At 53.6% G+C, this 13,983-nt stretch overlaps 1 protein-coding gene across 1 annotated transcript in view; it reads right to left on the bottom strand.

Moving 5' to 3' along the window:
• REXO1 (RNA exonuclease 1 homolog) overlaps positions 1 to 12,523 on the bottom strand; it is a 42,952-nt gene extending 30,429 nt beyond the window's left edge. Inside the window, exon 1 of the mRNA XM_040086889.2 lies at positions 12,258 to 12,523. Coding sequence (XP_039942823.1) covers positions 12,258 to 12,447 — 190 coding nt within the window. The 5' untranslated portion in view covers positions 12,448 to 12,523. The remainder of the gene's footprint in view (positions 1 to 12,257) is intronic.
• Between the last annotated feature and the right edge of the window lie 1,460 nt (positions 12,524 to 13,983).

The following is a 13,983-nucleotide window of genomic DNA, read 5'->3' as shown; positions in this document are numbered from 1 at the left end:
TGAATAAAAGCAGATAAAAAGAAGAAAAACATGAACAAACCCATGTGCAAACAGCAGCAGTTTCAAGGCAAGGATATGTACAGATTATCAGAATTATCAGGGATAATATCAGCCCAAGAAGTGATAAGGAGCAGACAGCTCTCCATGGCCACCAGCCCATCTCTGACCACGGTATGAAACATCAGCTCCACACTGGCAGAAAGGACCAGTGCACTGAGGCCTGGAGGAGTCTCTAAATCAGGATTGAGACCTAAAATTCAGCACAAATATTTTAAGGGAACAGCTGAAAGCCTGGTAATTCATGCAGGGCTAAATATCAGATGGCCTGCAAACAGAGAACACAGAGTCTGGATCTAGAGACTTGCCAAAAAAACCTCCCAACAAACCTCAACCAAACAAAAGCCATCTCATCCATAGAGAAAACCAAACTATTTTAACTATATCAGGATCAGGGAAAGCAGAGGGCAACCCCAGCACAGACGTGGTGTCTGCTGTTAATCTCTAGCACAAAACTCCTGGTACATTTCCTGTGGCTGGAAAAGCCAGATGAAAACACACATTATAACCTCAGGACATGCCACAGGCTTTGAGACAGGGCAGGGAAAGAGCTCTCGTGGAAGAGTGGGGAAGGCCTGATGGATTCTCCAGCACTGCTGATCAAAGGCTGCCTGGCCATGAAAGACTTGTGTCAGCTCCACAACTCCCATCAGCACCGTCCCCTCTGGGCAGGAGGCATCTGCAGATGATGCAGCAGAAACGCGGCAGGAGGGGGTTTTATTTATATAAAAACACACACACAAATAGATATATATTTACATGTGTATATATATGATGAGGCATAAGCACACGAGTCTCCAAACCAGAGATGTTCAACCTGCTGTTTGAAATCAGAGCAGCTTTTCAGCTGCCAAACCACACTCCCAGGAACCAAGAAAGGGAAAGATTTTCCTGCCACTGGGATCTGACACTCCAAGGAGCCTGCTTCATGTTTTCCCCCCTCCTGTTCCTTTCTCTAACCTGGACACTCGGGGTGTACAGGAGGAGCTGCACTGGGGGTGCTGCTCTGATGCAGCAGATGGCTGCAGCTCCTGAGGGAGCAAACGAGAGGCACTCAGTGAATAACTCTTTTTGGAGGGATGCGAAGCAGAGTCTGCTCTGACCCTTGGGAATCAGAAGATAATGAGACTTGAGATACCAGCCCCTTGCAGGATTGTGAAATGAACACTTTTTAAAGTACAAACTATTTTAATAAATTAATGTACCTCAGCCATATGAAATAACCCTCCTGAGAACACAATATGAGGTTACCATCAATATTATAGCAAACAAGTTATTAATATTTTACGCAGAACCTCAGAGAACGTTTTACTAAGCTCAGAACTGCTTTAGAACACACCCAACTGAGCTGTGCTTAAATCAGCCACTGCAGCACAGAAAATATGGAAGCATAAAACAAGATTCTACCTAAAAAAAACCAGGCTGATGGGTTTTGTTCCTGGTTACTGTCATGTTGGTTGAGGGACACGAGGCCTCAGTTCCAAGGTGGAGCTGGATTATTACAAAGCTTCCCTGAGCCAGACTCCTCACTGGTCCTTCTAGTTTGGGCAACAGGCAAGGGCCATAAACAAAGCTGACATTAAAGAAGAGTGGGAGGACAAGGTCACCTGTGTGAAGGTAAAACTCACTTTACAGTGAATCATTCCTGAGAAAAGTCTTTCTTTCTTTTTCTTTTTTTTTTTTTCTTCTTCCAGCTCTACCACAGCACATACCTGAGATGCTTTAAATACAGAAAAGCCCAAATCTGTGACAGGTGCTGGTCAATGTAAACCTGCAGGTTTTGGAAAAGGAGTTCAGCTCTTGAATACAGGTGGGAGACAGAATCCCAGGAAGATTTGGGTTGGAAGGGACCTTAAAGCCCATCCAGTGCCACCCTGCCATGGCAGGGACACCTTCCACTGTCCCAGGCTGCTCCAAGCCCTGTCCAGCCTTGGACACTTCCAGGGTTGCAGCAGCTACAGCTGCACTGGACAAATGGACAACTGCTTCTTCCAGATCCAACAGAGCTACCCAGCTGCTGCTGCCGCCAGACAAAAAGGCTGCAAAACCTAGAAACTTTCCAATCTACAGCAATTAGGAATTAAAAACAAAAGCCTTTGCTGGCCAAGCTGCAGAGGGACCAGCAGGGGTCAAAGGCATTGAATATTTCTTCTAGTGAACCCACACACTGAGGGACTGGAGTGTGTCCAAGGAAGGGAACGGAGCTGGGAAGGGGCTGGAGCCCCAGGAGGGGCTGAGGGACTGGAAAGGGGCTGAGCCTGGAGAAAAGGAGGCTCAGGGGGCCCTTGTGGCTCTGCACAGCTCCTGACAGGAGAAGACAGCCGGGGGAGTCGGGCTCTGCTCCCAGGGAACAGGGACAGGAGAGGGAACGGCCTCAGGCTGGGCCAGGGGAGGTTTAGGTTGGATACTGGGAACATTTCTTCACAGAAAGGATTGTCAGGCATTGGCACAGGCTGCCAGGGCACTGATGGAGTGGCTGTCCCTGCAAGGGTTCAAAAACCGTGTGCATGTGGCACTTGGGGACGTGGTTTAGTGGTGACCATGGTGGCTGGGCCGACTGTTGGACACAATGATCTCACAGCTCTTTTTGATTTTCAAGCCCTGCTGCTGCTGAAGTCACCCATTCCCCTGGGTCACCTGCAGCTGGCAACAAAAGGTGCATTCATGGGGAGGTGGGGAAGGTGAAAGCTGCTTGGAAGCTCTTTGGAAAAAAGACAAAATAAAGGCATTTTTATTTCACGTCATCGGAACAGCTTTGTTGGCTTAAGAGCTCGCTGTGTTTACAGTGCCAGCACTCAGCAAAGGGACAACCTCTGTGATTGCACAAAAATTATCACCACTGGAAAATCATCCTGAGCTTTTCATTTAACGCTTCGCAGAAGTGACAGTGGTTCCTCAAGAACAAAGTGTTTCAGAGAGGTTTTGCCAGCAGCCTGAGCTCTGCTACTCCTCAGAATTAAAGAGCACACAAGAAATGGCAGGTTTTGGCACAGAGCTCATTTGCCAGGACCCAAAGCAAATTTCCAACAATTAATTTAATAATAATACGCAACCACTTGGAAATAATTAACACTGAGATTTAAAATAGTACATTTCAAATAATCATCCAGAGGAAATGGGTTAGGAGGGCACGGAAGGGGAGCTAAGAGAAATGTTTCTTCAACTTTAAATTCAACCCTAGTCCAAGGATTTGTTTTGCTCCTTTTTTGTGTTTTTGAAATATAACTCTAATTATAAAATTAAGTGTTAAAAGCAGAGATAATCTTGTGCTGGTCAGGGAACACCAGGAAGCAAGGTTTCAGAGGTATTAGAGGCAGAAGAATCCCTGTGCACCCCAGTCCCTGGATTTGTTCCTCCAGGGGAGGTATTTAATGCCACAGCCTCAAAGTACATCATGAACCTCTACAGTCATTTCTTTCACGGAAAAAAAGGATGCAAATATGAGAAAAGAAAGTCTGATATTAGCAAGGCTGAAAAAAACCTCTGAACAGTCGTCTCTCACTCCGGGGTATTTTTAGCCCTGCTGGGACCCAGCTGGGGCAGCGCTGGTTTCTCCAGGTGTTGTGGCCAAAGTGGCCACCTGTCCCCGTGGGCTGAACCCCAGGGGTGACACGGCACAGGGAGGGGGTCACATCAGGGGACAAGAGCAGCCAGACACCACCTCTGTCCTGTACTCTGAGCTGTTTCCTCAGCTGAGCCATCCCAGACTGAGGGCAGGCAGTGCCCAGGGAGAAATCATGGAATGGTTTGGGTTGAAAGGGAACTTCAAGCCCATCTCATTCCTGGACACCTTCCACTGTTCCAGGCTGCTCCAAGCCCTGTCCAACCTGGCCTTGGGCACTGCCAGGGATCCAGGGGCACCCTGTGTCAGGGCCTCAACACCCTCCCAGCCAACAATTCCTGCCCAGTCTCCCATCCATTCCTGCCCTCTGGCACTGGGAGCCATTCCCTGTGTCCTGTCCCTCCAGCCCTTGTCCAAAGTCGTGATCTCCTGAGACAGGGACCTGCCCAAGTGGTTCATTCCAGCAGGAGCAGCTCCAGAATGTCCTTCCAGAGCTGGAAGAGTTACCAGGGAACGACCCAGTAGGAAACCCATCAGGGCACATCCCACAAAGCAGCTCAGACAGAAACAACCTGGCATGCAGCACCCACCTCCTCAGTTTATTCAAGACGACACAACTTTGGGCAGTTTTGTGTCTGGTGCAGCAAAAGAAGAATCTGAAAGTTCCTCAAGCCATTGAATGTGGCAGCTTCACCCTCTTGGTGGCTTTACAGGGAGTCCCCAAGGACAGCTGGGGCTGTCACTGCCTCACACAGCAACACCACTGAAATCCAGGGATGCAAAAGCCGGGATACGACGACCTGGCCCATACAAATCATTCCCACCCCTCTATGCCCAAAATCACTGACAGTCCCACCCACTCGGGTCTAAAACAGCAAAGAGCATCAAGGTCTGTGATACATTTTCCTAAGAGGAAATCACACCACTGGCACGTTTCTCCCATAACTTAGGAAAGAATGTGAGAATTCCAACGGCTTGGATTGGCCAGGACAGGCTGAGGATAAAGACTGGCACCCAAAATACACCCTGACCCCACAGCCTGTCATGCACAGGCTGGAAAACGGAGTCTCAACGTTTGAAAACGTTTGAAAATCTGGATATTCAATGTTCTTTAGAGATCTTTCCATTACCCCCTGACCCTCTCATTTTAGCTACAAAGTTGCTCCTCAAAATACAAAACAAACTTAACTGAGACTTTTTTTTTTTTTCTCTGAGAAAAAGCCCAGAAACCATTTCGACATCTCCTGTGTAACGTGCTGGATAAAACTAAGGATCTACTCAAAAATGCAATTAGCAGCGCAAGAAGGAAAAAAACCCACAAGTGTTTAAATATTTCAAGTATTCTAGTGACTTTTCTCTATTCACCCTCACCTTGAAAACTTACTCCAACCAGCACAGTCACAAGCAGCAGCACCCAGCAGACCTTTAATTTTCCAGCCTTTCTCTGGTGTGCCCCAGATAAGTTATCTGCTCAACACCTGTCTTATTATTTAACTAGTGTGGGTGAAAAATGCCCACTTAAGACAAGAAAAAAGAAAAAAAAAGAAAAAAAGAAAAGAAAAAAAGGGGAAAAAAAAGAAAAAAAGAAAAAAAGAAAAACAACCAATACAAAAAACCCCACCAAAACTCAACTATTTCAACTTACTGGACGCTTGGAAAATGAAGTTAAAAGCTAAAGAAAAGCACCTTTCAAGCTGTATTACATTAAAACACTTCTGCTGTGACGTATGAAAGGCTAAAAGCAAAACTTAAGCTGTTTTAAAAACCTGTCTGGCTTCAAACAATACAAAAGCTGGAATTTAAAACTCAGCAGCTCCTTTAGGTCTCGGACACCTGCAGCTCCACAGGCACTTTTAACCACAGAACCCAACACCTCCAGCACAATCCTCTCTTCAATAAAAACCCAAAATCCACACGGAAATGAAAACCATTGTAAACCAAACCCTCCAAAGCCAATCGGAGCTTTTTGCACAGCCCACATATTCCAGAGGCAGATGCCCCAGGACTGAGATCTCCTGTTCAATGAATGGTGACCACGTGAAAGCCTCCCTGGAGAAGTCGCTTCTCTCCAGCTGCTCCATCTCCCTCAGCCGCATCCCCCAAACCTCGACCTTACCCCGCAGGAAGCCAAAAACTTCAAAAAGAGTTACCTGAGCTGCCCGGGGTCAATAAACACTGCAGATACTTGTTCATGCCGGAGCCGCCCGGTGCTGCCGGGACGCCCCGGCCGGGGCCGGAGGCAGCACGCGGTGCCCGAGCGCTGACACAGCACTCAGTGGGAACTGGGGCAGGACCTGCCCGGGTCCCGCCTTCGCCCTCCTCCGGCCCCGGCTCGGTCTGGTTCAGGGTGTCTGCAAGGCCTTCCCGAGCCCGATCCTCCTTCCTAGCGCTGCTGCCCTCACCTCGGGGGAGTTCCTGCCCTCCTCCTGTCCCCACTCCGCACCTGCAGCCGCACACGGTGCGCGGGGTGGTTCCCCAGCCACCCACCCCCGGGCCGTGCTGTGCCCTCAGCCCGACCCAAACCCCCCCGAGCTCAGCAGCCCCGCTGCCCACGCTGTGGCAGCAGGGGAGGAGGTGACAGGGCAGGGACACAGCCTGGCCCTGCCTGTCGGTGCCTGCCCAAGCCCACGTCAGCCACGCGGCGCCTCCGCCTCGCCCAGCGCAGGGAACGCGCTCCGGGAAACCCTGGGTTAGTGAATTCGCACTAGCCCGCCGGGGCTCGGCTGGAGATTAAAAACAGAAATTCGAGGAAGTGCTCAAATGTCAGGGAAGATATCCCACAGCAGAGAGGGAGGTCCCGGGAGAGCAAAGGGCTCCTGGGCGGGCGGAGAGGAACGGGGACTCACCAGCACTGGCACAACTCCAGCTGTGCCAAACCCAAAATCCTGTTGGCTTGATGGAGATCTGCTCCCGCCTCCTGCTGTTCACACATCTGGAACTGTCCCACGTGAGGAAACTCGGATTCGGGGCGGAATCTCCCCACAGCCACAGAAAGATCAAAAATGGGAAGTGTCCTGTGAGCCCACACTGAAATCCCGGCACAAAGGACACGGCACCTGCTCACGCACAGGAAACTGCCCCAACCGACAGTGCAGGGAAATCACCACAGATCCCAAACTGCTGACCTCACCACCCATTGATTCTTCACTCTTCATTTCAAAACTTGGCTAAAAATAAAATCCACTGGTGACATTTTGGTAACTGTTCTCCTAAACACAAATCTGGGGGGGAAAGGAGAACTGATGCCCCCTCCCAGTTCACAGACTGGAGCACCCAACACTGAGCACCTGCTTTGCTCTGTCAGTGAAATGATACTGAAAACACTTCATGGGTTTCCACTTCTGCTGTAGCAAATACACTAATAAAAGCTCTTTGCTGAGATGATCTTGCACAACATCAATTCCAGGAAGGAAAACGCACTGGGAAAGGTCTTTTTCCCATCAATTCCACACACAGTGTGAACACGGCCTGCAGTGTGAGTCACGGCAAAGCTCTAAATCCCAGCCTGTGCCAAGGCTGCTCCCACCAAACAGGCACAGCCCCTCAGCAAAGCGCTGTGTGAGGAACCTGACGATGGCCCTGACCCTGTGTTGGCACCTGGGGGTGATTAAATCTGGGGTTTAACTTTTAAAGAGCCTCTTTAGGTTTTACCAAGTTTCACAGAACCATAGAAAGTCCTCAATTGGAAGGGAACCGCAGAGATCATTGACTCCAGCCCCTGCACAGACACCCCAACAATCCCACCCTGGGCATCCCTGAAAGCGGTGTCCAAACGCTCCTGCAGCCTCGGGGCTGGGACCATTCCCTGGGGAGCCTGGGCAGTGCCCAGCACCCTCGGGGGGATCATGCAGGCCACAGCCATCCTATGTGGATGCTTTTGGGCAGAAGAGAGAGGTGAAATACCTCCCTGCACCAGTGACAGGATCCAGAGTTCAAGCTGGGGAGATAAGCCCAAGGATTTCTCCACACTTGACCTGAGCCCAACAGTGCTGCAGCAGCTCACTGTGTGTCAATCAGAGGAGCAGAACTCTGACCCTGACACCTTCCACAGATTTGATCCAGGTCTAACCTGCAAAGCTTTGTACACCCAGATAGAAAATCCACACAGCAAGAAAACTGCTCCACAAGCTTTGGACCACATCAGAAAACTGCTGAGAAGCTCAGTGCACTCCACTACAGAACAAAGTACTTCAGGCAGGGTGCTGAAAGCCTGGCTGGCTCTTCCCATCGCAAAAGGACACAAGGATCAGGACTTGAGGGAATGGCTGGAGCTGTGCCAGGCCTTGGGATGGAGCTCAGGGAAAGGTTCTTCCCCCCGAGGGTGCTGGGCACTGCCCAGGCTCCCCAGGGAATGGTCCCAGCCCCGAGGCTGCCAGAGCTGCAGGAGCGTTTGGACACCGCTCTCAGGGGTGCTCAGGGTGGGATTGTTGGGGTGTCTGTGCAGGGCCAGGACTGGGACTCAGTGATCCTTGTGGGTCCCTTCCAGCTCAGGACATTCCAGAATTCTGTGATCAGTGAAGACAAAAGAGCTCAGAGCTCCAGACCTGGAAGCAGCTTTGTGCTCTGAGTTCAAAAACATCCACCACCAAAACACCCCCTGACAGCATCAAACCAGCAAACCAGGGCTGCCTACCTTAAGATATTTATGAAGAGCTGTATTATGCCTCTTTTATGTCTTTCACCATACTCAGGACCTCGACTTTAAAGAGAGACCTATTTTTCCCCTCTACGGCTCTTGAAAAGACGCTTTTAGGACTGAAGGCAGCTCTTCCCTCCTCCTTACAGCGCACGCTTTCAAAGCACTTCACACACATTCAATAATCTTTTCATCCTGCTCTGAAGCAGGTGGGTTTTAGTCATCTCAGAGATGGAAAAAGCACTTCAGCCAAGTCAGGATGAGAATTTGCAATCTCCAGATTCCCAGTCCTGGGGAGAAAACTCCATCAGCCTCAACGCTCTGCCAGCACAGAATTTTCACAAACCTCCAAGGCAGCCACATTCTGTTACCACACAGGCAATCCTGCAATAAAACATGGGAATAGATTTCCCACACCAAGCATTGCATGTTTCAGACCCCAGTTCAAACATGCCCCTCACTCAGTGTGTTTGTATTTATGGAAGCAGAGGAAACACCTGACACATGCAGACAGCAGCAGGCAGGGAAAACTCAGAGCTCCTGCACATCTCCAAGGGGAGGGAGGGCTCTGCACCACTGTCCCCCAGTGCCTGGGAGCACTGTGTATCAAAAACAGGGATCATGTTATGAACTGCTGAACCTTGGGAAACCTGGAGGGGTGAGGGTGAACAAAAAATAGTGGAGGAACAGCGCTACATCCCACTAATTCCTCTTTTCACATCCTCTCTGCTCCGTCTGGCACGTGTCCACGCCCTGCCCCCCAACCTGCCAGGGCCGGCTCCACTCGCAGTTTTCAAAAGCTCTTTTCAAAGCTACGAAATTGCACCAAGAGTTTTGGGGCTCCTGCCAATCCTCCGGTGATCCTCAAACATCAAAGCCAGCCCCAGCCACTGCTCCTTTAGATGTTATCCTTTTTTTCTAGGCACATCCCAGAAAACACCGATCTCGGCTGTAGCTCTTGGTGTAGAAACCCACCCGCCCTGGCAAAAAAAATGATGCTTTTAAAGCTTCTCTACCAAGTGATGTGATTAAATAGGTCAGATCTGCCCGTGTGCATGGTTAGGAGGCTACTTCAAAACAAGACAGGCAGTTCCCCTGGCAGGGAGCAAGCCCTGGAGGACAGAGAACCTGCTCCCAGAAGATGGTTGCCTGGTTCTGGCTGAGCTACTACACCCTCTAGTGTAAATCCTACAGATCCTTCCCGGAGACAGGAGCCTCAGGCAGGCAGGGAAATGACAGGAGCACTTCAACCTTCCTTCCTGGGAAGGAATCCTTCCCAGGAAGCTGAGCCAAGCACTGCAAAATAACTGCAAAAGCGTCTTCTGCTCCTACGGGAATCAGGAACATTTTGTGACTCACTGGAATCTGTTTTAAAAGCCTGAGACTGCAGCAGGTCCATTGCTCATCTCCCGTTTCTCAGTTGGAATCACAGAATTCCAGACTGGTTTGGGTTGGAAGGGACCTGAAAGTTCATCCAGTGCCACTCTGCCATGGCAGGGACACCTCCCACTGTCCCAGGCTGCTCCAAGCCCTGCCCAGCCTGGCCTTGGGCACTGCCAGGGATCCAGGAGCAGCCACAGCTGCTCTGGGCACCCTGTGCCAGGGCCTCAACACCCTCACAGCCAACAATTCCTGCCCAATCTCCCATCCAGCCCTGCCCTCTGGCACTGGGAGCCATTCCCTGTGTCCTGTCCCTCCAGCCCTTGTCCCCAGTCCCTCTGCAGCTCTCCTGGAGCCCCTTCAGGCCCTGCCAGGGGCTCGGAGCTCTCCCTGGAGCCTTCTCCTCTCCAGCTGAGCACCCCCAGCTCTCCCAGCCTGGCCCCAGAGCAGAGGGGCTCCAGCCCTTGCAGCAGCTCTGTGGCCTCCAGCAGCTCCACGCCCTCCTCATGTTCAAGGCCCCAGACCTGGAGACAGCTCTGCAGGTGGGAGTCAACACAGAACCAACATTTAAAAATGGCTGGAGGCAAACCCTGAGCTGAGACAGAACTCACAGATCCCTGTTATGCCAGCTGTGCCATGTGCTGGATGCCAGGAGTTTGGGAAAGACGCAGGGGCAGGCTCTGAGCTGGCTGCAGGGAGCAGTGCCTGGAGTTCAGCCTCCTGATCCTGCTTCTTTCACAAGTGGCAGAAACTTCCCCTTGGGAAACCAGGCCCACCTGTGGGTTTTATTTGCCAAAAAACCTCTTCTCTAAGTGCTGTAGATTAGGTTGGATATTAAGAAAAATTCCTTCACAGAAGAAGTTGTCAAGGACTGGAAGGGGCTGCCTGGGGCAGTGGTGGAGTCCCCATCTCTGGAAGTGTTAGTGGTGACCACAATGGTTGAAGGTTGGATTTGATGAACTTGGAGGGCTTTTCCAACATTAACAATTCCATATCTCTAAGTAAACTCTTACTTCCTAAAACTCAGGCTGCCTCTCCTGCCTCTGACACGCCCAAGCCAAGCCTAGCAAGGCACTGGGGTATTTTTCTTGCCCTTCACACTCAGCTTACACCAACACTTCCAGACGGCTCTGGGAGCCTCACACACTTTCCAGGGGCATGCAGAGGTTTTCCCTTCCCAATTCAAACTCCCAACCCAGCCCCAGTTGTTATCAAGCACAGCAGCACCTGGTGCAGGCCAAAATAAGCAATTCCAGTTCCAAAACTGACACTCCACAGATATTTAAAGACATGCAGGAACAGCACACTGAAAGATAATTATGTCATCATCTAAACAACCATCCTAAAGCATTCTGGGAAGCTTTTAAAATTCAAAAGAACACTGAAATTGGCAAAAAAATTTTGTATTTCCAACAATTATCTGCCTGTGACAGCCCTGAGAATGCTTCTTTTATTTTAAACTAGTAGTGGTGGTAAGCTGGCTTGGTAACCAGGAGACATCAACAACTAATCTTCTTCCAAACTTGAGAGCAACCCAAAGTTAAGTAAGCACACAAAAAAACACAAGCTGGGCTTTGTTTGGCAATTTCTGCTTCAGATTATTAGAGACTGTCCACACCAGCATTATTATCCCATTATACCTAACAGAAATAACAAGGCATTGACAAAAAGAAAGCTAGCAGGGTTCTTCCAGGGAGAAGAATGAAGGCTTTTTTCTCCCAATAAATCAGCAGAACAGCAAATAATGTGCATAAATAAAATGACAAGACTTGCTGGAAGAACGGACAACAATAGCTCACTATTGATCCTCATGGGTCCCTTCCAACTCAGGATATTCCATGACTGTCTGATTCACTGGGTTTTTGTGCCAGGCTGCCTTTGAGAAGCCTGGCAGTGCTCTGTGCCCCGCCAACCCCTCCCGGGGGGTGTCTGGCTGACCGCAGCCTCCCAGGGACCCCAGGACGGCCCCTGCCTCCCCGACCCAGGCGGCTCCCGCACGGATCTAACGGCCCGGGAGCTGTCAGCAGCTTTGGAATCCGGCGCTGACACCTCAGCGCCACGTGAGCCGAGCGCCCGGAGCGACAAAGAACGGGATCAGGGCAGCGCTGCCCTCCTGCAGCTGCGGCTGTCCCCGGACACTCCGGGAAGCTGCTCCCCGACACCCCGTGTGCAACGGCCGCGGCGGGATCCGACCCACCCCAGCGACCCCATCTCGCCCGGGGGGGCCGCAAAGCTCCTTCAAACCCTCCCTTGGACCAAGGGCGAGGTGACAGCGCACGGCCCGGCCGGGGCTGGGCACACGCAGCCACAGAGCCGAGGCACGGCCGGGCCGCACCGGCTGATACCGCCAGAGCCCCGGGGGTGCCCGCACTGCGGAGGGGCTGAGGGGGCGATCCCGCGGCGCTGGGGGGCTCAGGGCAGCCGGAGGCAGATCCGGGCGCTGAACGGAGGGCAGGCGGGACAGGAGGAGGCCAGGCACGGGCCTGCTCTCGCCGGGGGGAAAACACACGGGGCGGAGGGCGAAAGCACGACCGGGCTGGGGGCGGCGGGGACGGGAACAGCCTCAGCCCGGGGAACGTGAAGGGGAAGGTGAGGGGATACCGCGGCCGGGCCGGGCCGTACCTGCGCCGCGTCCGAGCTGGAGCCCCACGCTGGGGTCGCCCGAGGCTCCGGAGGCTCCGCACGGCGCCGGGGCAACCGGGGGGTGACGGAAGTGGCAGTAGGGCCTGCGGCACCCCCGGCCCGGCCCCGACCCCCCGGCGTTGAGGAATGGGCAGTCGATGCCGCGAAAGTAGCCGGTGGATCTGAGCATCCCGCCGGCTGCGGGGGGGGAGCGGGGCCGGGCGGGTGGAGGAGCCGCGGGCGGCCGGGGACGCGCTCCCCCCTCACACGACCGGTACCGGCCCCGCCGCCATCTTGGGAGCGCCGGGCGCGGCGGCGAGGACCCCGCGACGCCGCTGCCCGCACAGGGCTGCCCGCGGCGCGCCTGAGAGCCGGGCGCGGCTGAGGGAGCGCCGGGAGCTGTCCGGGGATCCCGGAATGTCCTGGGCTGGATCCCACTGCGGACATTGAACCAACCCTGTCCCTGCACAGACACCCCAACAATCCCACCCTGAGCACCCCTGAGAGCGGTGTCCAAACGCTCCTGCAGCTCTGGCAGCCTCGGGGCTGGGACCATTCCCTGGGGAGCCTGGGCAGTGCCCAGCACCCTCGGGGGGAAGAACCTTTCCCTGAGCTCCATCCCAAGGCCTGGCACAGCTCCTGCCCTTGCTGGGCTCCTGTCCCTGTCCCAGAGCAGAGCTCAGCCCCTGCCCCTCCGCCTCCCCTCGGGAGGAGCTGCAGCCCCCGAGGAGCCTCCCCTCAGCCTCCTCTGCTCCAGCTGAACCCCGGCGTTCCCGTTCCCTCGGGGCATGGCCGGGCTGCCGGAGCCGCCGTCCAGAACCAGCGCTCTCAGGGGTGCTCAGGGTGGGATTGTTGGGGGGTCTGCAGGGCCAGGGGGTGAACTCAGTGATCCCCAGGGGTTCCTCGCAGCTCAGGATATTCCAGAATTCTGTAATCCAAGCTCGGCCGGGTTTGGCACATCCCCGTAGCGGGGGAAGACACAGGGGCCGGGGGCACAGCCCCAGGGCTGGAGCCACCTCATCCTGCTGCCGAGCACCCGCGGAGTCCCCCGGCTGTGGGCACAGGGATGGTCACTGTGGGCACTGGGATGGTCACTGTGGGTTCCTTGCTCTGTGGCTCATGAGCCCAGCATCCTCAGTACAGACCACGGTGGAGCACCATGGACCGCACCAGCAGAGCCCGCAGATCCCAGCATGGACCACTGCCCCAGAACATTCCAGTATTCCCAGCATGGACCACCACGGACCACTGGCCCCAGCATGGACCACTGCCCCAGCCTGCTGCCTCCAGCATGAACCACCAGCCCCAGTGTGGATCATCCCTGGCATGGACACCATGGACCACCATGGACCACCGCCCCAGCACGGAGCACTGCCCCGGTCTCAGTACACCCCACTGCCTCAGCATGTCACAGCATGGGCTACCATGGACCCCAGCCCCAGCACAGCCCACCCACCCCAGCATGGACCACCTCAGAGCAGCTGCCTGAGCCCCAGCACAGCTTGGGCCTCCTGGAGAGCAGCAGGACACTGGATGGGTTTGGACAGTGGCCTTGAGGCCAAGGCCAGGCCAAGAACTGGTTCCATCACGCCGTGAGGGCCCAGCCTCCTCCTTGCCTCAGGCAGTCAGCACACCTGCATTTCCCAGTGGGGAAACTGAGGCACACAGTAACAGCACTTTGACTGAGGTGAGCCTGCGCTGGAGCAGGGACTCGGGGCTGGCACTG

Source organism: Hirundo rustica, chromosome 26 (assembly GCF_015227805.2).
Source record: "Hirundo rustica isolate bHirRus1 chromosome 26, bHirRus1.pri.v3, whole genome shotgun sequence".
Classification (NCBI taxonomy): domain Eukaryota; kingdom Metazoa; phylum Chordata; class Aves; order Passeriformes; family Hirundinidae; genus Hirundo; species Hirundo rustica.
The sequence above is the reverse complement of the archived record's forward strand: the minus strand, read 5'-3'. Positions and strand labels throughout refer to the sequence as shown.